This window comes from Malus domestica, chromosome 13, assembly GCF_042453785.1.
Source record: "Malus domestica chromosome 13, GDT2T_hap1".
NCBI classification, from domain to species: Eukaryota; Viridiplantae; Streptophyta; class Magnoliopsida; order Rosales; family Rosaceae; genus Malus; species Malus domestica.
The window spans coordinates 14,655,189-14,678,079 of record NC_091673.1 but is presented as its reverse complement, the minus strand read 5'-3'; the positions used below and the strand labels follow the sequence as shown (position 1 = coordinate 14,678,079).

Below are 22,891 nucleotides of genomic sequence, written 5' to 3'. Positions count from 1 at the left end.
AGTTTTACATGAATGGGTACATATAATTAGCATGGGTGCATTTAGCAAAATAAAATGTACAAATAAAAAAAATATGGGTACAAATACAAAAAAACTTTAAAAAATAAGGGCACAAAAAGAAATTAATATATGGGTACAAATTAAAACTAAAAAGAAAATTGGTACAAATTAAAAAAGAATTACAAATTAAAAATGGGTATAAACTAAAACTAAAAATATATGATAAAAAATTTAGTCATAAATATAAATATACTAATTGTAACATTTTTAACATTAAATGAATATATTAGAAATAAAAAATTATTTTATTATTGAAATTATTAATGATGTTATTAATACCAAGGACCTTGATCAAAAATTGAAAAGGAATAAGATTTTAATCAATAGAATAGCAAAAAGAATGATGATAACCTAATGATATTTTTAGGGTGTTTATGTTAATTGGTGCTATGTCACTAATGACGAGTTCAATACTTCACTATTTTTAACAATTATGGCTGGGATATTGCTTAGTTTAGCTCAAATTCCCCGCCCCTTAGAGGAAAATATCATTGTAAATATGTTTTGGTTGACTGATGATAATCTAGCCTCAGTAATGTCCACTTGGGTCATAAAAAAGAAGGATATTTATAACCGTATGTCATATCAGAGCATAGTTTGTTTGCCTTTGTGTGTTTCTTCCATTTGTTTTTGGTCCTTGGATGTTTCTGTTTCTGTTCCTTCCCCGTTCAGGTGAAATAACTGATTTTTGATCTGTAAAATTGTTTTCTATGAGTCTATGACGTTGTATCAGCACACCACCTGTTAATTTAACATGTTTATTGTTCTATGCAGGATATGAGGCTCCAAACTTGAGGTATGACTTGTTGCATATCCGTTTTACTACAGCTACTTTATTTGTGTTGCAGGGTGTGATGGATTAGTTCACTGAATTGCATTTTTCGTGATTTTGGACCTGCTTGATGTCTTGATGGACACTTTGAAATAATTACTTATCGTTAAGGGAAGGATCAGAAAGATTATAATAGGTTTACATGCAACTAAACTTTCAAATTGTTACAATCATTAGTTTAAGATCATATATTAGACGTAGCAACTATCGAGCTCCCTACTTTTGAAACTGGTATTTCCTTATGCTTAGAAGATCATCTCTTGCATCTTGATCCGAGTTTATACGATCCAGAAAGATAGACTGGGATAGTTTATCCTTTTAGTTCCCAACATCATCATTTTTTTTTTCGGATCACAGTTGTGTTATTTACTTGATCAATCACTATATCATGTGCGTGTTTTCATAATATTATGTACCCTTCAACTGATGCCACCTACCTTCTGTTTTGAAGGAAGCTTGCAGACAAACTTGCGGCTACTGGCTTTTTTATTGCGGTCCCTGACTTCTTTTACGGAGACCCTTTTGAATTAGGAGAGGACGGATTTGCCGCTCTCCCTGGCTGGATAAAACATCATGCACCGGTTGGTTCATATAAAATGTTTTAAGATTCTTATTGTGAAATTCTCTTTTTTGGGCAGTTTTAAATTGAAGATGCGTGTGGCTTCAGCTTGATTGTGCAAGTATTGTTGAAATGTTTCGCTCTTCTAAACAGGACAAAGCATTCGAAGATGCAAAACCAGTACTTGAAGCTTTAAGAAGTAAAGGTGCTTCTAAAGTTGGTGCTGTAGGATTCTGTTATGGGGTTGAGCTCATTTTCCCTTTCTGGTGGATTCTTCTCTTTACTCAATAATTTATGTTCCGGTTTCAGTTTAATAGAACGTCTCATGTTTCTACAATTTTTTTTCTTCTTTTCGGATTGTTCATCCTTAATTTATTAGTTCAACTTCAACCTATGGGAAAATGTTTCCGTTGACATTGAATCATTTGTGCTGTTTTCAGCCAAGGTTGTGGTTGAACTTTCAAAGCATGACTATATCAAAGCTGCTTCTTTGTGTCATCCTTCATTTGTCACTCTGGATGATATCAAGGGTAAGATTTCACTATTTAATATTCAAGAAATACATAGTGTAGGTGTTAATTTAAACGAACACATACCTAAGTTTTCTAAGTGTGTAAATAGAAAAATAAAACCAGTTCGGTCTGAGTTTATTGATATATTCCTGGAACTAAATTGCAGCGGTTAAGATTCCCACTCAAATACTTGGAGCTGAGATTGATGGTACGTCTCCACCTGAACTCGTGAAACAATTTGAGGAGGCTTTAGCTGCAAGGTCTGAGGTAGGAACTAGGAAATATCTTGACTGAAAGACTCTTCAATGATTTCAATGTATTTGTTGATTTTAGTCATGGACATCCCTATAACCCTTGACATGACTTCGGGTTTAGTCGTTCTCATTCTGTCATGGGTTATTGGTAGAACTACGTCACGAATTATAGGTCGAACTTGCCCTTACAAAACCAAAGGTCTTAGACATTCTACCTTCTTAACGTGGCTCTGTTTCTTCAATGTTTCGCGTTATGTATTTGGAATGACTCTTGGTTTTATGGAACCACAGATTACAAGCCAAGTGAAGATATTCCAGAAAGTGGAACACGGGTGGACCACCAGGTACAACGTTGAAGATGAAGCAGCTTGCAAGGCTGCCGAGGAGGCTTATGAAGATTTGATGGAGTGGTTCTTGAACCTTCTTTACTATGAAGAGGCTTTTTCTGATATATCAGAATAATTTGAACCCTATCGTATCGTATCAACTGCATCCTATTTACGGAGAGATTTTTCAACGTGATCGTCACACAAGGCGGTATATCACATGTCTTTATGTAAGTGGTTGGATATGTGTGTTAAAAGGTTAATAGCTTAAAAATTAAAATTTTTTACCACTTACATAAAAACACATGGTGTACCATTCGTGTTCCCACAACTAAAAATTTTCCCTATTAACTATGGACCACAGTAATGCCTGCATTTTTATGTGCAAATATTTTTGTGTAAAATTTGTCGCTTGGAAGGCTAAAGGTTTGAGAATAATATGATGCTTTAAAGTTTGGAATTTGGTTAGTGGTATAATTCTTGCTCAGACGTTTGATGATGTTGATTAATGCATCATAAAATAAATAAATTTTGTTATTTTAAGCCAATTATCGGAACAAAACCACACATTAAACTATTTTATGTAATACAAGAGATTTTCTGGATAATTGCGGAACGTGAGTAACTGTTTAATTTGCACAAGTCAGTCAACTGTCTTGTTGTACTGCTTTTGGAGGGACATGACATGGATCCTTTCCGGATTCGTTGGTCTTTATCCATCAAATTCCGTAGTTCAGATCATTGAAAATTAATTCAATAGATAAAATTATTATAATTTTTAAAACGAATTTCTATTTATAATATTTGATTCAAATTTCAATGATCCGAATTATAAGAATGGACAGATTAGGATCAATGGATCCGGAGGGGATTCCATGTCCCTTTTGGAGTGCCATGGCCTTGGAGTCTTGGACTGCGGTTATTAGTTATTCTCCGGAACTTCAGGCTTAGGTCATTCATCCCGTCAACTCAAAAATAAAGAATTGAATAAATTAACAAATATCGAATTCCGATGAATCTGCTGACCATGAACAAATTTCCAAATTTTTTACGTACCAGAGAATTATTTCCCATTTATAAAGCTGTGCTAGCTCAATCAAACACTGACAAAGAGTGTTTGTGTTTGTGAATTCAGAGAAAAAGAAGAAGAAGAGAGAAATCATGGCAAGCTCAGAGTGCTGCTTAAACCCACCAGCCGTGAACCCGTCCAGCGGTTCCGGCCATGTCAAAAAGCTGGGCCGGTTCGATTCCTAGGTCGCTGGCTCCCTGACTTCAAGCTTTCAGTTCTTATCGTCCATGACGCTTTTGGTACTTTACCCACCACTCCAAAAGTCTTTTTTTTAACTTGTTTCAAAAATTTGTGTTTTTTGTTCAGTTTATGATTTGAGTTTGTGAGTTTGAGTTGTGTGTGTGTGTTTTAGCTTAATGGGTACTGGTTTTTAGCTTGTGTGAATTAATGGGTGCAAGAATTGCACGTCGGATAATTGATAAAATTAATCTAACCTACATATGTTGAGGGGTTTTACTTCTAATTATATCGAGGTCGTATGTATCTTACTATCTCTTTTACGGTGTGTCAGCAACGAACTGCTGACTCGTCTTTCTAAAATCTTTAACACTCTACATATGTTTGATTAATTGATGGAGGAATCAATTTTGACATTTTCGTTTTCCTTTTGGCTTTGTGGGTGCTGTGCTTATGTTTGATTAATTGATCAACTATTTACTTGTTCCCCAATTTCTGTTCTTTCTTTCTTCTGTTTTTGCATGATTGATGTTCTTTCTTTCCCAGTTTGCTTCCAATTGGGAATTCGAATAGGCGTAATTGATATTCGATCCTTCAAACCATGTCTCTACTATACAGTTGCTTGCTGGTATTCTATCAGCAAACTACTTGTTCATGTTACATTTTGTCACGCCCCGATCCCAATGTTTAAGATCAACACGTGACGTCACTAAATACCCCGTATATCTAACATACTCAGTCTCCGAGATATGGACAAAGCACAACTCATGATTCAAATTGGCTGCATCTAACTTTTTCGTTAGACTGCGTGTTTACCCTAAATAGGGATCAAGCCATTCGTAGTTCACTATTTGTTAAACTCTAAACTTTTCGTAAAATACTTCCTAGCAAAAAACCTAGAGTATCACACTACACATCAACCATAAGCCCAACAAGTGTTGTCATCATGCCATTCACACACACATGTGCTTTCCAACACCATTCTACAATCACATCAATCAATAACACATACAATACATCAAAATGTAAGGCTAGAGCGGCACAGTTCGACTGAATCCTACATCTTTGAAGAATGTGACCACTCAACAAAATCCAACAACATCGGGTTCCGGACTACTCAACGGAACCAAAATACCAAATGGGATTATGGACCACTCAACATAATCCAAACCAAGATACGATTCCGGACCACTCAACTGAATAGCAGAGTAGAAGGGATTCCGGACCTCTCAACGGAATAGCAGAGTAGAAGGGATTCCGGACCTTTCAACGGAATCCGAGTGGATACGATTCCAGACCACTCAACGGAATCTAGACGGAGCAAGGAACCAGACCACACAACGGAACCTTGCGGAACCTAGTTTCGGACCACTCAACGGAACCGAACGGAAGTCCAAGAACATAACAACGGCTCAAAGAAACAAAACATGAATCAAGTGCTCAATTTACAAACGCTTAACAAAATGAAACAAAACCAAGTACTAAATTTAGAACAGGTCAACGAAGCGAGAAATGAAACAATATCAAAGCAAACAAAATCTCATGACAATGGGTTAACGGTCCACTACTAGCCCTTGCATTTCACAAACAATCCAACATGTATTTCAAATCACATGTTAAACCCTACCCCCAAATAATTGTAATTTCATAATTTTCCCCTAGAGTTTTATGAAATTTGCATTTTGGTCCCCTACTCTCATCCAATTAGAATCCCCTTTTCAGATTTTCTAAACTTCTCCTCCTCTCATTGCCTGCCACGTGGCAGACCCTCAACCCTCCTCTCACAGTCCGCCCACTGGTCATCCACAGTACCCACCCTGTTTGAGTTTTAGTATATAAGATATAATCTTACAAAGGATAAAAATTAGTATTAAAATATGGGTGAGTCATATTTAGAATAGAGATGTGATTGTGTAAATCCTGGTGAATTTATGAATATCTCTTATATTCCTATTATGACCTATTTGAAGTTGTAATTCTAAAAGGGTAAGGTTTTTTCTATCCTAATATTATAAATAAATAAAAGCACAATAGTTTGATACAAACACACCTCACAATTAAATCATTATCTCTTCTCTCTAGCTACCACCAGCCCACTCTCTCTCAAATCCCTTATATTAGTTCAATCAAATAGGCCTACTACAACAGGTGAGAATATAAGATTAGGTTTCCTCTTCCTCCCTAAATCCTAACCTTTCTTTCTAATCAACTAGTCAACGAGTCAACTCAATTCTTTATTGACATGGCTTAACTGTGACCACAGAAATAAGAATGAATGGGATGGGAGAGGGCAGACAAACCAGGTCCCTGTCCCTAACCACCCTATAAACCATTTGGCCAGATTAGATTAGCAGACTGTGTTTGTTTCAGAGAACCACAAAAACAAAAACAAAAATGTCAGGCCCTCAGTGCTGCTCCCACCCACCAACCCTGAACCCATCGAGTGGCTCCGGCCACGTTGAGAAGTTAGGTGGTCTCGACACCTATCTGGTCGGCTCCCCTGACTCCAAGGTCGCCGTTCTTCTCGTCTCTGATGTTTTTGGTACTTTCCCAACTCCCACCACTTCAAAAATCTCTGCTTTTTAATTTGGTTCAGTATTTTCTGCAATTTTTTTTTTTCCATTTTATGGCATGGGTTTAGTTTCTTTATTGTGTTTTGATTGGTCTGTACGTGATTCTTGTTTAAAGGGTATATATTTTTAGGGTGTTTATGTTAATTCGTGTTATGTCACTGATACTACAGTCTAGCAATATTACTTGACTGAGGTCGATACTTAACTATTATGGCGGGCCTATTGTATAGTTTGGCCGAAATACCCCGCTCAGCAGAAAATATCATAGTTTGGAAGAAAATGTTAATAGGTGCTATAAATATGTATCTAGCCTCAGTCATAACAAGGAGGATCTTTGTAACCGTATGTCATATCAGAGCATAGTTTGTTTGCCTTTTAGTGTGTTTCTTTCTCCTGTTTCTGTTCCTTCCCCGATCAGTACTGTAAAATTGCTTCGTATGAGTCTATGACGTTGTATCAGCACATCACTGTTAATTTAACATGTTTATTGTTCTGTGCAGGATACGATGCTCCAAACTTGAGGTATGACTTGTTGCATATCCGTTTTGCTACAGCTCCTTTATTTTTGTTGCACGGTGTGATGGATTGGTTCTCTGAATTGCAATTTTCGTGAATTTGAACCTGCTTGATGTCTTGGTGGACACTTTGAAATAAATACTTGTCGTTAAGGGAAAGAATGAGAAAGATTGTAATAGGTTACATGCAACTAAATTTTCAAGTAGTTACAACCATTAGTTTAAGATCATATATCGGACGTAGCAACTGTCGAGCTCCCTACTTTTGAAAATGGTATTTCCTTATGCTGAGAAGATCACCTCCTGTATTTTGATCCGAGTCTATGCGATCTAGAAAGATAGACTGGGATAGTTTATCCTTCTAGTTTCCAACATCATTAAAAAAAAAATTCGAAGCACAGTTGTGTTATTCACTTGATCAATCACTATATCATTTGCGTGTTCTCATAATCTTATGTACCCTTCACCTAATGCCACCTACTGTTTTGAAGGAAGCTGGCAGACAAGCTTGCAGCTGGTGGCTTTTTTGTTGTGATCCCTGACTTCTTTTACGGAGACCCTTTTGTACTCGGAGAGGAGGGATTTGCCGCTTTCCCTGGCTGGATAAAACATCATGGAACGGTTGGTTCTCTTATCATGCAGAGATCAAGAAATTGTTTTCTGATTTATAATTGAAATGCTTTTACAAGTATCCCTTTGTGATTCTTAAATTCACATAAAATGTTAAGATACTTATTGTGTATTCTCGTTTTGGGGCTGTTTTAAGTTGAAGATTGATGTAGCTTCAGCTTGGAGGTCCAATTATTGTTGTTGTTTTTAAAGTTTATATGATCGTTTCCACCTCTGACACGAAAAAATACCTGATTTTGTGGTGTTTTATATCCAAACTGTTGATTGTGCTAGTATTGTTAAAATGTTGCGCTTCTAAACAGGACAAAGCATTAGAAGATGCAAAACCAATACTTGAAGCTTTAAAAAGTAAAGGTATTTCTGCAGTTGGTGCTGTAGGATTCTGTTATGGGGGTGAGCTCATTTTCCCCTTCTTGTGGATTCTTCTCTTTATTCTATAATTTATTAGTTCATTTTTCAGGTTAAAAGAATGTCCTGTCTTTCTACAATTTTTGTTTCTTTTCGTATTGCTTTTCATCCTTAATTTATTAGGTCAACCGATGGGATGCTTCCTTTGACATTAAATCATTTGTGCTGTTTTCAGCCAAGGTTGTGGTTGAACTTTCAAAGCATGACTTTATCCAAGCTGCTGCTATGTGTCATCCTTCATTTGTCACTCTGGATGATATCAAGGGTACGATTTCACTGTTTAATTTCAAGAAATATTTAGCTAAGTAGTGTAGGTGTCAATTTAAACGAACACTAAGTTTTCTATCATTTACGCTAAGAAAGTGTAAATAGAAAAATAAAATCTGTTCGGCCTGAGTTTATTGATTTATTCCTGGAACTGAATTGCAGCGGTTAAGGTTCCCACTCAAATACTTGGCGCTGAGATTGATAATATGTCTCCACCTGAAGTCGTGAAACAATTTGAGGAGGCTTTAGCTGCAAAACCTGAGGTAGGAAATATCTTGATCCAAACACTTTTCAATGATTTCAATGTAGTTGCTGATTTTAATCATGGACATCCTTATAGCCCTTGAGATGACTTCGGGTTTAGTCGTTCTCATTCTGTCATGGGTTATTGGTAGAAATATGTCACGGATTGTAGGTCGAACTTGCCCTTACAAAACCAAAGGTGTTCAAGGGCTTATATATTATGCTTAGATATTCTGCCTTCTTAATGTGGCTCTATTTCTTCAATGTTTCGCGTTTATGTATTTGGAATGACAGTTTGGTTTATGGAATCACAGATCAAAAGCCGTGTGAAGATATTTCCAAAAGTGGAACACGGGTGGACCACTAGGTACAACGATGAAGATGAAGCAGCTTGTAAGGCTGCCGAGGAGGCTCATCAAGACTTGTTGGAGTGGTTCTTGAACCATGTCAAGTGAATGGTATCGTCATTACTGTGAAGCGTTCTATTTTCAGTGAAGGATAAGAATAATTTGAACCTTATCGTCCCAACTGCATTCTATTTACTAAGAATCAGAACAATGTCTGCAATTTTATGTGCCAATATTTGTGTGTAAAATTTGTCGCTTGGAAGAGTAGAGGTTTGAGAACAGCATGGTTCTTTAAGGTTTGGAATTTGCTGAGTGGTATAATTCATGCTCAGACATTTGATGATGTTGATTAGTGCTTCATAAAGTAAATTTTTTTTGTTATTTTAAACCAATTATCAGAATAGAACCGCACATAAAGCGATTTTCTGTAATACGAGAGAAATATTTTCTGGATAGTTGCGGGATGCGAGTAACTCGTCAACATGAACAATACTCAGTCGAGTGTCTCGGTGGAGTGCCATGGACTTGGAGTCTTGGACTGCGGCTTAGCTCATTCCTTCCGTCATCTAAAAAATAAGTCATTCCTTCCGTCATTTAAAAAATAAAGAATTTAATAAAGGATTAAGTACCCAATATCAAATTCCGATAAATCGATTTTACCAGTAAATAATTTGGGAACTTTAACGAAAAGCACCCAGTACTGTTCACTTTAACGAAAAACCACATTTTTACACTAAAAAGTCAATCCTGATACTATTCACTTTACCCTTTATTTTGTCCTTATCATTAAAACTCAAAGTTTTCAACCCCTTTTCATTAGTTTCCTTAAATAATTTCCCCCCTATAAATATAGCATCTGCTGTCGTAGCTCAATCAAACACTGACTGAGTCTGTTGGTGTTTGTGAATTCAGAGAAAGAAAAAAAAGAAAGAAATCATGGCAAGCTCTGAGTGCTGCTTAAACCCACCAGCCCTGAACCCGTCCAGCAGCTCCGGCCACGTCGAAAAGCTCGGCGGTTTCGATTCCTATGTCACTGGCTCCCCTGACTCCAGGCTTTCAGTTCTTCTCGTCCATGACGCTTTTGGTACTTTACCCACCACTCCAAAAGTCTTTCTTTTTTTACTTGTTTCTAAAGTTTGCGTTTTTTGTTCAGTTTATGATTTGAGTTTGTGAGCTTAATGGCTTCTGGTTTTTAGCTTGTGTGAATTAATGGGTGCAAGAATCTCACGTCGGAAAATTGACAAAATTAATGTAACCTATATATATATATTGGTGGTTGTATATCTAATTATATCGAGGTCTTGTCTTACTATCTGTGTTACGGTGTGTTAGTAATGGGCTGCTGAGTGTCTCTCTAAAATCTCTGACACTGTTGCATATGTTAGATTAATTGATGGAGGAATCAGTTTTGACATTTTCCTTTTCCTTTTGGCTCTGTGCATATGTTTGATTAATTGATCAACTATTTACTTGTTCCCCAATTTCTGTTCTTTCTTTCTTCTGTTTTTGCATGATTGTTGTTCTTTCTTTGCTATACAGTTGATTGCATTGCTGTTCTATCAGAAAACCACCTGTTAATGTTACATTTTGTTTGGCAATGCAGGGTATGAAGCTCCAAAGGCTAGGTATGACTCATTCCCACATCTGTTTTCTACAGCTAATTCATTTGTTTTGAATAGCTTGGCAGATAAGTTCTTCGAGTCGCGTTTTCTTGGATGACCTGGAGAACACTTTTGAAATTAAATACTCAAAAGTTACATTAATCTTCAAGGGAAAAAAAGGCTATAATAGGTCTAATGTAACTACATTTTGAATCGAATTTTACATCAAATACCTGTTCTGATGCCCTTTTCGTGACGCTTTCAATATATGATAGTTGGTCCTTCTAGTTTCCAACACCAGAAGTTCTTGTTTTGAAGACCAGTTGTGGTTTTCACCTGTATCACTATTAACTTCGTAAGATTGTCATATACGTTTAACTAATGCCACCTGCCCTTCTCTTCTCATTTCCATTTTTTAGTGTCAGCTCTGTACAATTGTAAATGATAGTTGGTCGGGCCCTTCTAGTTTCCAACACCAGAAGTTGTTGTTTTGAAGAACGGTTATGGTTTTCACCTGTATCACTATTAATTTTGCGAGATTGTCACATTGTCATATACGTTTAACTAATGCGACCTGCCCTTCTCTTTCAAAGGAAGCTTGCAGACAAAATTGCAGCTGCTGGGTTCATTGTTGTGCTCCCAGACTTCTTCAACGGAGACCCTTTTAATGGGGACCGTGCCTCTATACCCGTTTGGAGAAAAACTCATGCACCGGTTGGTTCTTTTGTATTGATGCAGATCTCTAAATATTTTGTTTATTTGTAATATAAGTCCTTTCACAAGTATCTGTATGTATGTGATTCGTGAATTTACTTAGACCTTGGGAGACATTTTCTTTTCAGCTTGGCAGCCCCAGTGTCATTGTTTTGGGCTTCATATGGTCTTGAACGATAGGATGTTTCCGCATCTCGACTATTGTGACAAAAAGTCCAAGGACCTTATATATTGGTGTTTTAAAATTTGATATGGAATTGTCTAGTGCATAAGTGCCGCTAAAACTGAGCTTATGAGCTCTTGTTGTCATGTCGATAGGAAAAAACAATCGAAGATGCAAAACTGGTCATTGAAGCTTTAAGAAGTAAAGGTGTTTCTGCAATTGGTGCTGCAGGCTTCTGTTGGGGTGGTGAGTTCATTTTCCTGCTTGCCGTTATGTATATCTATTTACTGTTTCATTAGTACTCTTCCAGTTTAACAATGTCTCATACCAGTAAGTGCTCATTTGCCTGCTCAATTCGTTACGGCATAGGTTGTTTCATATGACATTTGAATTATTTGTGTTGTTCTTAGCCAAGGGTGTCATTGATCTTGCGAAGCATGACTTTATCCAAGCCGCTGTTCTGTGTCATCCTTCATCTGTCACTCTGGATGATATCAAGGGTACGTTTTCTGTAATTACAGCCAAAATGTTTCTCCACACCCACTTCTCTCTGTTCCTACAGCAAAATTTAAAAACGACAACAAACCTGTGTTGCGCGATTCCTGTGCAGCCCTGGCTGCCACGTCTCATGGCTGCACAGTTTAGCATGAAAAAATGGTTGTGGGGGATTTTGGCAGTGAATGTTTTCTACACATTGAAATGGTCTAAATATAGCACTCTAATTATTGTTTTGAGTATGGAGATTTTAGAGGAAGAGAAACAAAACGTGGTATTACAATTCTTTCAAGAAATAACAAAAGTATCGTCAGATTATTGATCTGTTCCTGGTACTACTTTCAGCTGTTAAGGTTCCGATTTCTGTACTTGGAGCTGAGATTGATCAGATGTATCCACCCGAAGTCATCAAACAATTTGAAGAGGTTTTAACTGCAAAACCTGAGGTAGGAATACTCCTTCATTGATATTGATTTTGATTAATGCAGACTCCTTATAAGTGACTGTCTGTGTAATGGAATCACAGATTAAAAGCCATGTGAAGATATTCCCGAAGGTGGCACACGGGTGGACGTTGAGGTACGACGATGAAGACGAGGCGGCTGTCAAGGCGGCTGGGGAGGCTCATCAAGATTTGTTGGGGTGGTTCTTGGAGCATGTCAAGTGACTGGAACCATCAATGCTGAAGTGTTTTATCGTCACTTGGGAAGACGCAGTTAGTTTGGAGTACCTTAAATCCTCTCATCAATTGTTTTTTATCTCTAAGCGGTGGATTGTCCTAGTGACTGGAGCATTCTCTTTTAACCCACTACTTCCCATGTTCAAACACTCATCTCAACCCATATACTTAAGTCAATAATTCAGCTTTGGCGAGTGATGGATTGCAGTCTTTATTTATGTTCAACCCACTATATCTCAGTTTAAAATTTGGAAAACTAACCAAAACACCCTCAAAAGTTTCACTTTAATCATCAGGACAAAACTTAGCAAAAATGCCAATCATGCCCTTCACACATCCATACAAGATTGCTCAGCAATTTCAGAAAAATTTTGCATGCCAAAGATAAGGTGGCAAACTTTGCAGCAACCAAGACAATATGGATTCACGTGGCCTTCAACAGCTTTCAGAAACAGTGCTGACAGCTTTCAGAAACAGTGTGTTGTCACCATCAAAAAGTTGTAAATATTGAAAAATTATTTTGTTGTTTAGGAATCAGCTTTTGTATATAAGGGAGTCTTTCCTCCCATATAGAACACACCTGAATACCACACACATATCTCAATATCTGAAAACACCATACACTCAAGCATTCGTAGTCTTCATAGCATCCTTGTAAACACTTCTTTGTAATCACTTTCTTGTAAACAACCATCTCTGTAAACATTCCATATATCAATAAAAGTTCAAGTGTACATATTCAAGCAATCTTCAAGTCTTAAGTAAGTTTTCTTTTCGTTCTTTAGTGTGTTTGTTTAATTAGACTTCTAGTCCAAAACAGGGAAACACTATTGTGATTATATTATTAATCTGCTAAACTGACGATCATACTTTGTTCGAGCACTCTGTTATAGTTGAATAACTTGCCATACAAATAACTAGACATTAACCAGGGTACCTCTGAGTTCTTTGTACCTCTGAGTTCAGCCGTTAAGGCCTTATACTTGTACTGTGAGTGGCCGTCATGCTGAAACATGTCGAGTTCCATGTGCAAGGTTCTATGTCTAGTTGTTATAATGGTCATCTGACTATTTAACCGTGCATGCTTTTCGAATTTGGTATCAGAGCCAAGTTTAGCATTTTAATAATATGATTATAATAGTAAAGTACCTTGAGGACGGAAGTCATTAAAGCAACTGATATCACACTTGTTTATTTTGTATGAATAACAGATATTATTGTCCTTGTAGACCTTGTCAACCACAATTACAAGGTATTTATTGTCCTAGACATCCAACTATAAATAGCATAAAGAGAAGATTATCATTTATATCCAAAAGAATTAGCAGGACCTTGAAGAAGCAAAAATTTTATCTTGGTTATCTTGAACATCCTTCATTTATTAGTAAATATAATAACACTGAAGTGCAGCATAAAGTTTTAGAAGCAAAAAGAGTAACTGACCAAGTTTTAGAGACCCTGAGAGAAGAAAGAGAGGTTCTAAGAAACCAATTAGCTGTAACTTTAGATAAAGGTAGACTATAGTATATGATAGATTATCTTAATTTAGAAATCAGTGAACCCCAAAAAAGAAAAATAACTTTAGACCAAAATAGTTTAGTTTGTTATTTTCCATCAAGAAAGCATAATCATATTTTGCACAGTGAAGAAAATCCGCAAGCCAATAGTATTATAGATCTTATTATTAGTCAAGCAGAAAATATAAAATTAGAAAATAATAAGAATAATCATTTGTTAAACCAGTTGTTAGAACATTTTCAGAAAAATTCCATAAAGATAATTAGACAAAATTTAGATTATATTACATCTCAGTTAGAAGATAATAATAAAAATATTCAAAGGTTTCCTAGCAAAAGAGAGATAAAAGAGCTTGTTGACCTCATGGATAGTAAGCCAAAGCAAGTAGAACTTAGGTCATTAGAAATAGTTGAACAACTAAAATTAGAAGTTCAAAAAATTCAATTCGTACAAAAAGAGTTGAGAGAACAAGTAGATAAGTTGCATAATAAAATAGACAAATTATTAGTTTAATGACAGATTCTAGAACTAGCAGAAAATATATTCAAGCTTTGAAAGAAATTAGTAAATTAGATAAAGAACCAGTAGGATTAACAGATTTTTCAACACAAGTATCCAGTAGTAATATTCCCATTAGGCAAAATAATTTGATTATCCAATTAGTTTTAAGTCTAGCTGAAAAATTAGATCAAGTTGAAGAACAAATAGCAGAAATAAACCAAGTTTTACATAACGCATCTTCATCACTTCCACCATCCTTGCTAGATAAATTAGAAAATTTAACTTTGAGTGCAAATAATAATAGAAGACCTAAGCTAAATCATTTTGATAATAGAAAATGGAACTCTTTAGGAAAAAAGGAAAAGAAGTAGTTAGAGCGGAAGATATTTATCCAAATGAAGAAGAAGCACAAGAATTTATTCGAAGAGGTTTTGAGAGAACACAGAAAAATAAATATAACTTGTATCAACTAGGTTTATTTGAAAACAGAAGTAGAATTGTAAGCAGTATCAGTCAACATGAAGTTAGTTGTATTGATAAAGAAGTCACACTTAATCTAATTAGTAAAGAAGCAGTTACTCATTTGAGAAAATCACATTTTAGTCAGATTCATATAGGAACAATATTAATTGGAATAGCAGGATTAACCAGAGCACAAGTAGGTACAAAGGCTTTAGTATACATATATGATGATAGATGGGATAATCACCAACAAGCAGCAATAGCAACAGCTGAAGTAGACTTAAGTTCAAACTTAGCAGTCATAGGTTGCATTCCAAATTATGTTATGACGATTAATGAATTTAGTAAATATATTAAAGTGAGCATAAGAACAAAAAATTATAATATGAAAGGAGAATATAAAAATTTGTGTATTAGCTTAATGTATATAGGTAAAGTGTCTGATAGATATAATCATAAGTTTAATTTAGAGTTTCAAAATTTAGTTCAAACATTTGGCAGTAAGCATGTAAATATGATAGAAGCAAAACCCGTAGATAATAGCTTTTTAGAAGGAACTCAGTGGACATTGCCCAATTTACAAGTAGCACAAAATAGACAACCAGATAAAGTACAAATATATGAAACTAGTACAGGTCAAGCAACAATTAGGTTTAGTAATTATAAACAACTAGAAAAAATAGAAGAGGATGAGAGTGAGATCGAAAATGAGAATATACATATGGCTTTTGATAATCTAGATATTAATTTAGTTGAGCAAAACTTTGATCATATTGTAGACAAGCTTATAGAAGATATTGATCATTTAGATGAAGAAAAGTATTTAGAAAAATATAAGACATATGATTTAGGACTACATAAAATTTCAGATGAGGAGATGAAAAATTTAATCTTAAAAATAGGAGTAGAACATATTTTAGGATCAAAAGAATATAATAATTTATTAGAATTAAAAGAAGAATGTAATCCAGCAGAAGAAAGTAGTACATCAGGAGTAGAAAATCCAGGACAAGCAAGTAGAACTGATCAACAATTTTTTAGACCAACAAATGAACATTATAATGAAGGAGCAAGAGTAGACCACATAGAAGAAAGCATGATAAAACCTAGAAAAAATAGGATTCCATATTTGAGAGGGTTAGAACAAATTAATATAGCTGGTAATATATTAAACTTAGACAATGTAGATCCACAAGATTGGGAGAGAACAATTGAAAGATGGGAAAAAGGTTGCGTACATGCAGCATTGATGTTAGATTTTAGTAATTCACAAAATATGCTAGATTATTTTGAGCATACTTTAGATGGTTTAGTTTTTGATTATTTCCAGTCATGGAAAGTCCAAAATCCAGAACAGCATCAGGCAACTAAAACACATTTTAATATTGATGGTTTTGTTACTTTGATTAAACAAGAATTTTTAGATCATAATATATTAGATGGCAGAAGTGAACAAGAGCAGAAAAGAGCCATTAGAAATTTAGAACAATTACAAATTTGTGATTTACAATATATAGCTGAATATACCACTGATTTCTTTAAATATTTAGGTAGAACAGGTAGAGTTAGTGATATTAATTTATTAGATACTTATATGACAAAAATAAAAGGACCAATAGGAGAAAAGATTTGGAATGAATGGCAAAAGCATCCAAAGAAAAATGATATTGCAATAGGACCTAGAATTCAACATGTATACGATATACTTAGACAAGAGTGTAGTCAAATAAAAGCTAAGAGACAAATTAGGAAACAATTTTACATGAGTTGTAAAAACATAGATTTACCACAACAGTATGGTTGTCATAAGAAAAATAAGCATAAGAAAATACACAAAAAGAAATATAAGTCATATAAACCCTACAAACAGTATAAGAATTTCAGTATAAGACCTTCAAGAACATACAGGAAGAGAAAATATATTCCAAAACAATTTAGAAAAAGAAGTGGCAAACCTTGGATTAGAAAATATAAAGCACCAAAAGATAAGAGTAATTGTAAATGTTATTCATGTGGAGAAGCTGGACATATTAGACCTAAATGTCCAAAACTAGGTAAACAGTCAAAAGAGAAAGTACATTTGATGGAGTTACTTAAGTTAGAAGAAGATGAGGATATTCAGTCAATATACAGTTTAGATAATTTAAGTGATAATGAGAGTATTTATAGTATAGAGAGTATTAACATGATAGATTCAGACTCAGAAGATTCAAGTAGCACAAATAGTGATTTAGAAGAGTATATGTGTGCCTTCATAGAAGAACAGCATGAAGAAGAATATAAATACATTAATTTAGGTTGACCAGAAAAATGTCATAAGTGTAGTAAATTAGTTGCAAATAAATACTATAATACATATTCAATATTGTGTGAAAATTGTTATAATAATAAGTTATTAGAAATTAATTCAGCAGAATCACAAGAAAGTACTGAAATATTAAGAAATACTGTTTATAGTATAGAAAAGCCAAAAAATAGTTCTTTAATTACCATAAATTGTGAAATAGAATTGGCAAAAGAACATAAGATACAAACAACAGCTATGATAGATACAGGAAGTACTAAGAGTGTCATAAGAGATGAATTAGTACCAGAAAAGTATAGACAAAAATTAGCAAAACCAGTGAAAATAACGCAGTTTGATGAAAGACCAGTCTATTTAACACATTGCATTAATAATGAGTCCATTAAAGTGGAAAAACAACAATTTAACCTACCATTAACATTTGTCTCACCAGTAGGATCATACCCATTCATTCTAGGTTTAAACTTTTTGAAAAGTTTACAAGGTTTTTTATTTATGAACCCTAGCATAACATTTTTCAAAAGAGGAATTACAATAACTGACCAAAGTAATACCATAGAAGCATACAAAAGTATAAGTATAGAAGAATCTAGTAGTCAAGACAATTATTATTTGGAAAATTCAAAAGAAAATGATGAGCATAATAATCTAAAAGAGTTTGAGTATGATGAAGAAATATTTGAACACGAATATCCAATTATAGATGAAGGAATCCGTATAGAAATCTTACAGTTAGACAGACCAAAGAGTTTAGAAGAATTGTTACAATTAGCAGAACAAACTAGGATTATAGGAGAAGACCCACAGTTACATTGGAGTAAAAATAAAATACTAGCAAAATTAGATATAATTAACCCAGATTTAACCATTAAGACAGCTGATATGCCTTGTAGTCTAATAGATAAACAAGAGTTTGAGCAGCAAATAAAAGAGTTGTTAAATTTAAAAGTAATTAGACCCTCTAAGTCCAGACACAGATCAGCAACATTTGTAGTAAGAAAACATTCAGAGCTAAAAAGAGGAAAGGCTAGAATAGTTTATAATTATAAGAGATTAAATGATAATACATATGAAGATAGTTATAAGTTACCAAATAAAGATGAACTTATAAATAAAATTCAACAAAGTAAATATTTTAGTAAATTTGATTGTAAATCAGGATTTTGGCAAATACGATTAGCAGAAGAATCAATTGGGTGGACAGCTTTTACTTGTCCAGAAGGACATTTTGAGTGGCTTGTTATGCCATTTGGACTTAAAAATGCTCCATCGATCTTTCAAAGAAAGATGGATCAAATTTTCAAGAAATATGATAATTTTTGTAGTGTTTATGTAGATGATATTTTAATACATAATAAAAATCGAAATGAACATAGGAAACATTTAGAGATAGTTTTACAAGAATTTATTAATAATGGGATTGTGATTAGCAAAAATAAAATAGCATTAGAAAAGCAAGATATAGAATTTTTAGGGATGTATATCAAGTCAGGTACGATACAATTACAAGATCATATAGCTAAAAATGTATTAGAATTTCCAAACAAATTAGAAGACAAGAAACAGTTACAAGCATTTTTAGGATTGCTAAATTATGCAAGAAATTTTATCCCTGATTTAGGAAGAAAAATAGCAGTATTACATAGTAAAACTAGCAAAACGGGACAAAAATATTTTAATAGTGAAGATATTAAATTAGTTCAAAAAATAAAAGAAGAAATTACTAAACTTAAGCCATTAACATTACCATTAGATGATAGTTATAAGATAGTCGAAACAGATGCTTCATCATTAGGATGGGCAGGTATACTATATCAGAAAAAGCATAGGGAGTCTCCAAAGTCTGACGAACAAGTTTGTAGATATTCTTCAGGAAAGTTTAGTGATGTACAGTCAAGATTACCATAAACAGATTTAGAAATTTTAGGGATAATTAATTCACTTGAAACATTTTCTTTATTTTTACATAATGAAGTATTTACGATTAGAACAGATTGTCAAAATATAGTTTCTCATTATAACAAGATACATGCTAATAAACAGGCAGCCCGAAGATGGGTTAATTTTGTTGATTCAATTACAGGAAATGGTTTTAAACCAATTTTTGAACATATAAAAGGTAATGACAATACGTTAGCTGATATCTTATCAAGATTAATTTGTTGAACAGGTATGGAATATCGTGGACCATCATCAGCAAATAGCACAAGGCCGCAAGACAGAAGAGTTTCTTTCAATGGCATGATGATGCACCATCAACCTCCACCATTCAGTGGATTTCAAAATAGCATGAGCAGACCAGCATCACCACCAGTACCCACGTTCAACTTTAATGGCAATATTGTTGAAGGAATCAGAAATCCAACTCTGAGATACAGGTCAAGGGTACCGGGGCTTTCTGATAGGCAGCAGGTTCTCTTAGATAATTTCTGGAATATCCAAATTAAGCAGCCAAGCATGAGGTTAGGTCATGAAAAATTAATTAGAGCCTTGGAACAAGAGTTTGATAGCTTTAATTTTAATTTCCACCAAAACCAGCAGCATATTTATTCTCTTGAGCACAATCTTCAAGCCATTTCTAGGGACCATGAGTCATTACTTGGTAAGTTTACCAAAATGAACCAAGAACTCCAATCTCTTAGAATGCAGCAAAAGGCAAGTGACACCTTGAAAAGAGAATTAAAAATAGGTTTAGAAATTGATCAGCATAAAGGAAAAGAGGTTATTGAACCCATAGAATAAGAGGCTAATGAACCCATAGAAGAAATTAAGATTGAGCTCTTAGAAAAAAACGTTGAAATGGAGCAACATCAAAGTAATGATCAGCATCAGGTTCTGAGTGACAAAGAAAAACAAGAAAAATATGAAAGTTTTCTTAGAAATATATCTTCAGACTTAATATTAGACGATGTTTTATTAGAAGAAATTTCAAAAGCAAAACTAAGAATAATGCCAACAGATATGCAAAATGAGATCCTGAGCAGAGCATCACAGTCCATGAAAGAGTTACAATTACAATTACAATGCGCCTTGTATCAGTCCATCTTTGATCCAAAACCAGGGATGGATATTATTACAAAGATGTATCCTCCATGTCTTTGTGATAGTACAGAGAATTGTATTTGTAAACCAGAAGTTAGCGTAGCTGTAGCCAGGATTGACATGAGAGATTTTAAATCATGGCATTTTAGTTATGAGCATCAGAAAAAGCATAATGAGGTAGAAGTCACCCCTGCCTTACTATTAGAGTTTGGTTATCTCGATAAAATATTTATTAACCGTATTTCTCAACTAGAATCATTTCCTGAAAAACTTATTAAAGTAGCAGAAGACTATCTAGAAAGGTGGAAAGAAATTTGCATAAGTTTTATTAGTAGTCCTCCAGATTGGTATGTACACATGCATAAGGAGAAAGCCAGGCATATAGCCATGATCAATGAAGAGTCCTTTAGACTAAACCCTATCTCCTCACATAGGTGGACTCCTTCATACAAAGATATTTTAAAATTTAGAGGGATCCAAATGTTTGCTTTAGATGAGTTTGAAGATTTTAGGTATGATATGGTACTAGTAGCAGAAGAAGAAGAGATGTATATTTACAGCAAGACAAGAATCAGTCATCAGCCTTATTGGAAGCCCCAAAATTTCAAAGAAGAAACAGCGGAAATATATTACAAGGTGAAAGAAGATAGAGAAAGAGATGCGGAGCTAGTAGAAGGCGATGAACAGTATTGGAATAATTTGTCAGAAGAAGAGCTGCATAACATCGACAACATGATGGAAGCCTGAAGAACTAGCTGTAAATTAGCATAAGATGAATAGCATCATAATGTATTTCCAGACAGAAATGTCAACATCGTTGTGGTCCGCATGTAATGGCATAAGAGTAAATAAAGAGAAGAGTTTGATCTATTATAGACTTTTCATACATAAAATGTCCTTATGGTTAAGAATGAATAGTACCAAGCCCTTTTCATTAAAACTCCCTTTAAAATTCTCTTATTGTTGTGGTCTATTTTATCTGACAGAGGGACTAGGGCCGGCGGCAGAGAGAGAGAGGAGAGAGATGTGTGTTTGTAGAATTGTAGGGGAATGTGTGTGTTGTTATCCCTCCTACATTGTGCCTTTATTTATAGTAGTAAAGGGAGAGAAGATATTCCTTCTCCTCCAAGTAATACAAGTTGTAATAGGAAAGGATAACTAGAATCAAATCTTATCTAGGATTTACACAATCATACTTAAACTAGGAATGTTTACAACACTCCCCCTTGAGTGGGTAAATACTCAAGGTAGATTCAGCATCATGCAGAAGTTGAGGAAGTCGACTCGTTGGCATTGATTCCAAGGAACAACGCTTATTCTCAATAAGGTAGGAACTTGCATAAGTAGTAAGTCTCACTAAAAAACCCTAAGGCTATGGCAAAAACCCAAGTAGGGACAAAATCCATAGTCTAAGGAAAAATGCGTGAGAAATGCAAAGTCAAAAGAAACGTCTACAGGACGTCATCAGGGATATGACCAGCCCAAGGTGGGTGCCTCGTTAAAACCTAGTTAGGTAGCAAAAACCCAGTGGGAAAAATGCTCCTAATCGTAGGGAAAAAGAGTACATTAAGATCAAGCAAGTATCCAGAAGATACTCCCCCTGAGTTTGACATAATTCCACAGAGAAATAGCAAAGTTACAACTCAGAAAGTTTACGCATACCAATTCCATGAACAAGCTTCTGAAACGTCGCCTTCGGTAGTGATTTGGTGAAGAGGTCGGCCAGATTGTCTTGTGATCGGATTTGCGTGACTTCAATCTTCTGATGCTCTTGTTGTTGATGTGTAAAGAAGAACTTCGGCGCAATATGCTTGGTGTTGTCTCCTTTGATGTAACCCTTCTTGAGCTGTTCGATGCAAGCTGCGTTGTCTTCAAAAATCGTCGTCGGGGCATTAACGGCGGGATGAAGATCACAGGAGCTTCGAATATGGCCCACTACTGCTCTCAACCAAAAGCATTCCCGAGTTGCTTCATGTAAGGCGAGAATTTCAGCATGGTTAGACGAAGTGGCAACTAAGGTCTGTTTAGTTGACCTTCAAGATATTGCGGTGCCTCCAACGGTAAAGACATAACCCGTTTGAGAACGCGCCTTGTGCGGATCAGATAAGTATCCAGCGTCGGCATAACCAACAAGGCGAGAATCAACCCGATGAGCATAGGGTGCGGCATCACTCGAGGATTCGTAGGGATAGAATAAGCCTAAATCCGTAGTACCCTTAAGGTAACGAAAGATGTCTTTCACGCCAGTCCAATGTCTGCGTGTTGGTGCATTGTTGTATCTTGCCAAAAGATTAACAGCGAAGGAGATGTCGGGTCTAGTGCATTGAGCTAAGTACAATAAAGCGCCTATCGCACTTAGATAAGGAACTTCAGGCTCCAAAATCTCTTCATCATCCTCCTTCGGACGGAAGGGATCTCGCTTTGCATCTAGCGTACGAATGACCATAGGAGTACTCGAAGACTTCGCTTTATCCTCATTAAAACGGCGCAACACCTTCTGGGTGTAGTTCGATTGATGTACTAGGATTCCATCCGAACAATGCTCTATCTCGAGACCGAGACAGTATCGAGTCTTACCTAGATCTTTCATTTCAAATTCCGACTTCAGGTGCGAAGCAGTTCTCGCGAGCTCTTCAGGA

At 35.2% G+C, this 22,891-nt stretch overlaps 3 protein-coding genes across 5 annotated transcripts; all 3 read left to right on the top strand.

Moving 5' to 3' along the window:
• The first annotated feature begins 559 nt into the window (after positions 1–559).
• LOC103453180 (endo-1,3;1,4-beta-D-glucanase-like) lies at positions 560–2,772 on the top strand. The gene is made up of 6 exons (XM_070811202.1): positions 560–856; positions 1,344–1,473; positions 1,605–1,717; positions 1,892–1,981; positions 2,130–2,230; positions 2,509–2,772. The coding sequence occupies exons 3-6, from the start codon at positions 1,690–1,692 to the stop codon at positions 2,677–2,679; spliced, it is 390 nt and encodes a 129-aa protein (XP_070667303.1). The 5' UTR covers positions 560–856; positions 1,344–1,473; positions 1,605–1,689; the 3' UTR covers positions 2,680–2,772.
• A 3,158-nt stretch (positions 2,773–5,930) lies between these two features.
• Positions 5,931–9,115, top strand: LOC103430816 (endo-1,3;1,4-beta-D-glucanase-like). Its single transcript, XM_029091221.2, has 7 exons — positions 5,931–6,331; positions 6,863–6,884; positions 7,369–7,498; positions 7,810–7,900; positions 8,091–8,180; positions 8,345–8,445; positions 8,740–9,115. Exons 1-7 carry the CDS (start codon positions 6,184–6,186, stop codon positions 8,878–8,880), a joined length of 723 nt encoding a protein of 240 aa, XP_028947054.1. The 5' UTR covers positions 5,931–6,183; the 3' UTR covers positions 8,881–9,115.
• A 497-nt stretch (positions 9,116–9,612) lies between these two features.
• LOC103453057 (endo-1,3;1,4-beta-D-glucanase-like) lies at positions 9,613–12,618 on the top strand. 3 transcript variants are annotated; one of them, XM_008392589.4, is made up of 7 exons: positions 9,613–9,856; positions 10,376–10,397; positions 10,967–11,087; positions 11,406–11,496; positions 11,661–11,750; positions 12,091–12,191; positions 12,272–12,618. In XM_008392589.4, the coding sequence occupies exons 1-7, from the start codon at positions 9,709–9,711 to the stop codon at positions 12,410–12,412; spliced, it is 714 nt and encodes a 237-aa protein (XP_008390811.3). In that variant the 5' UTR covers positions 9,613–9,708; the 3' UTR covers positions 12,413–12,618. The 3 variants fall into 3 exon arrangements, with proteins under 3 accessions (XP_008390811.3, XP_070667301.1, XP_070667302.1); XM_070811200.1 differs by having other exon boundaries at positions 9,613–9,859; positions 10,380–10,397; positions 10,978–11,087; XM_070811201.1 differs by lacking the exon at positions 10,376–10,397 and having other exon boundaries at positions 10,978–11,087.
• The last annotated feature ends 10,273 nt before the right edge of the window (positions 12,619–22,891 follow it).

Coding starts and splice junctions, on each gene's coding strand:
- LOC103453180 (XM_070811202.1), top strand. CDS start 1,690: ATGGGGTTGAGCTCATTTTCCCTTTCTG. Junction 1,982..2,129: donor CACTCTGGATGATATCAAGG/GTAAGATTTCAC, acceptor ACTAAATTGCAG/CGGTTAAGATTCCCACTCAA. Junction 2,231..2,508: donor CTTTAGCTGCAAGGTCTGAG/GTAGGAACTAGG, acceptor ATGGAACCACAG/ATTACAAGCCAAGTGAAGAT.
- LOC103453057 (XM_008392589.4), top strand. CDS start 9,709: ATGGCAAGCTCTGAGTGCTGCTTAAACCCACCAGCCCTGAACCCGTCC. Junction 9,857..10,375: donor TCTCGTCCATGACGCTTTTG/GTACTTTACCCA, acceptor TTGGCAATGCAG/GGTATGAAGCTCCAAAGGCT. Junction 10,398..10,966: donor TATGAAGCTCCAAAGGCTAG/GTATGACTCATT, acceptor TCTCTTTCAAAG/GAAGCTTGCAGACAAAATTG.
- LOC103430816 (XM_029091221.2), top strand. CDS start 6,184: ATGTCAGGCCCTCAGTGCTGCTCCCACCCACCAACCCTGAACCCATCG. Junction 6,885..7,368: donor TACGATGCTCCAAACTTGAG/GTATGACTTGTT, acceptor ACTGTTTTGAAG/GAAGCTGGCAGACAAGCTTG. Junction 8,446..8,739: donor CTTTAGCTGCAAAACCTGAG/GTAGGAAATATC, acceptor ATGGAATCACAG/ATCAAAAGCCGTGTGAAGAT.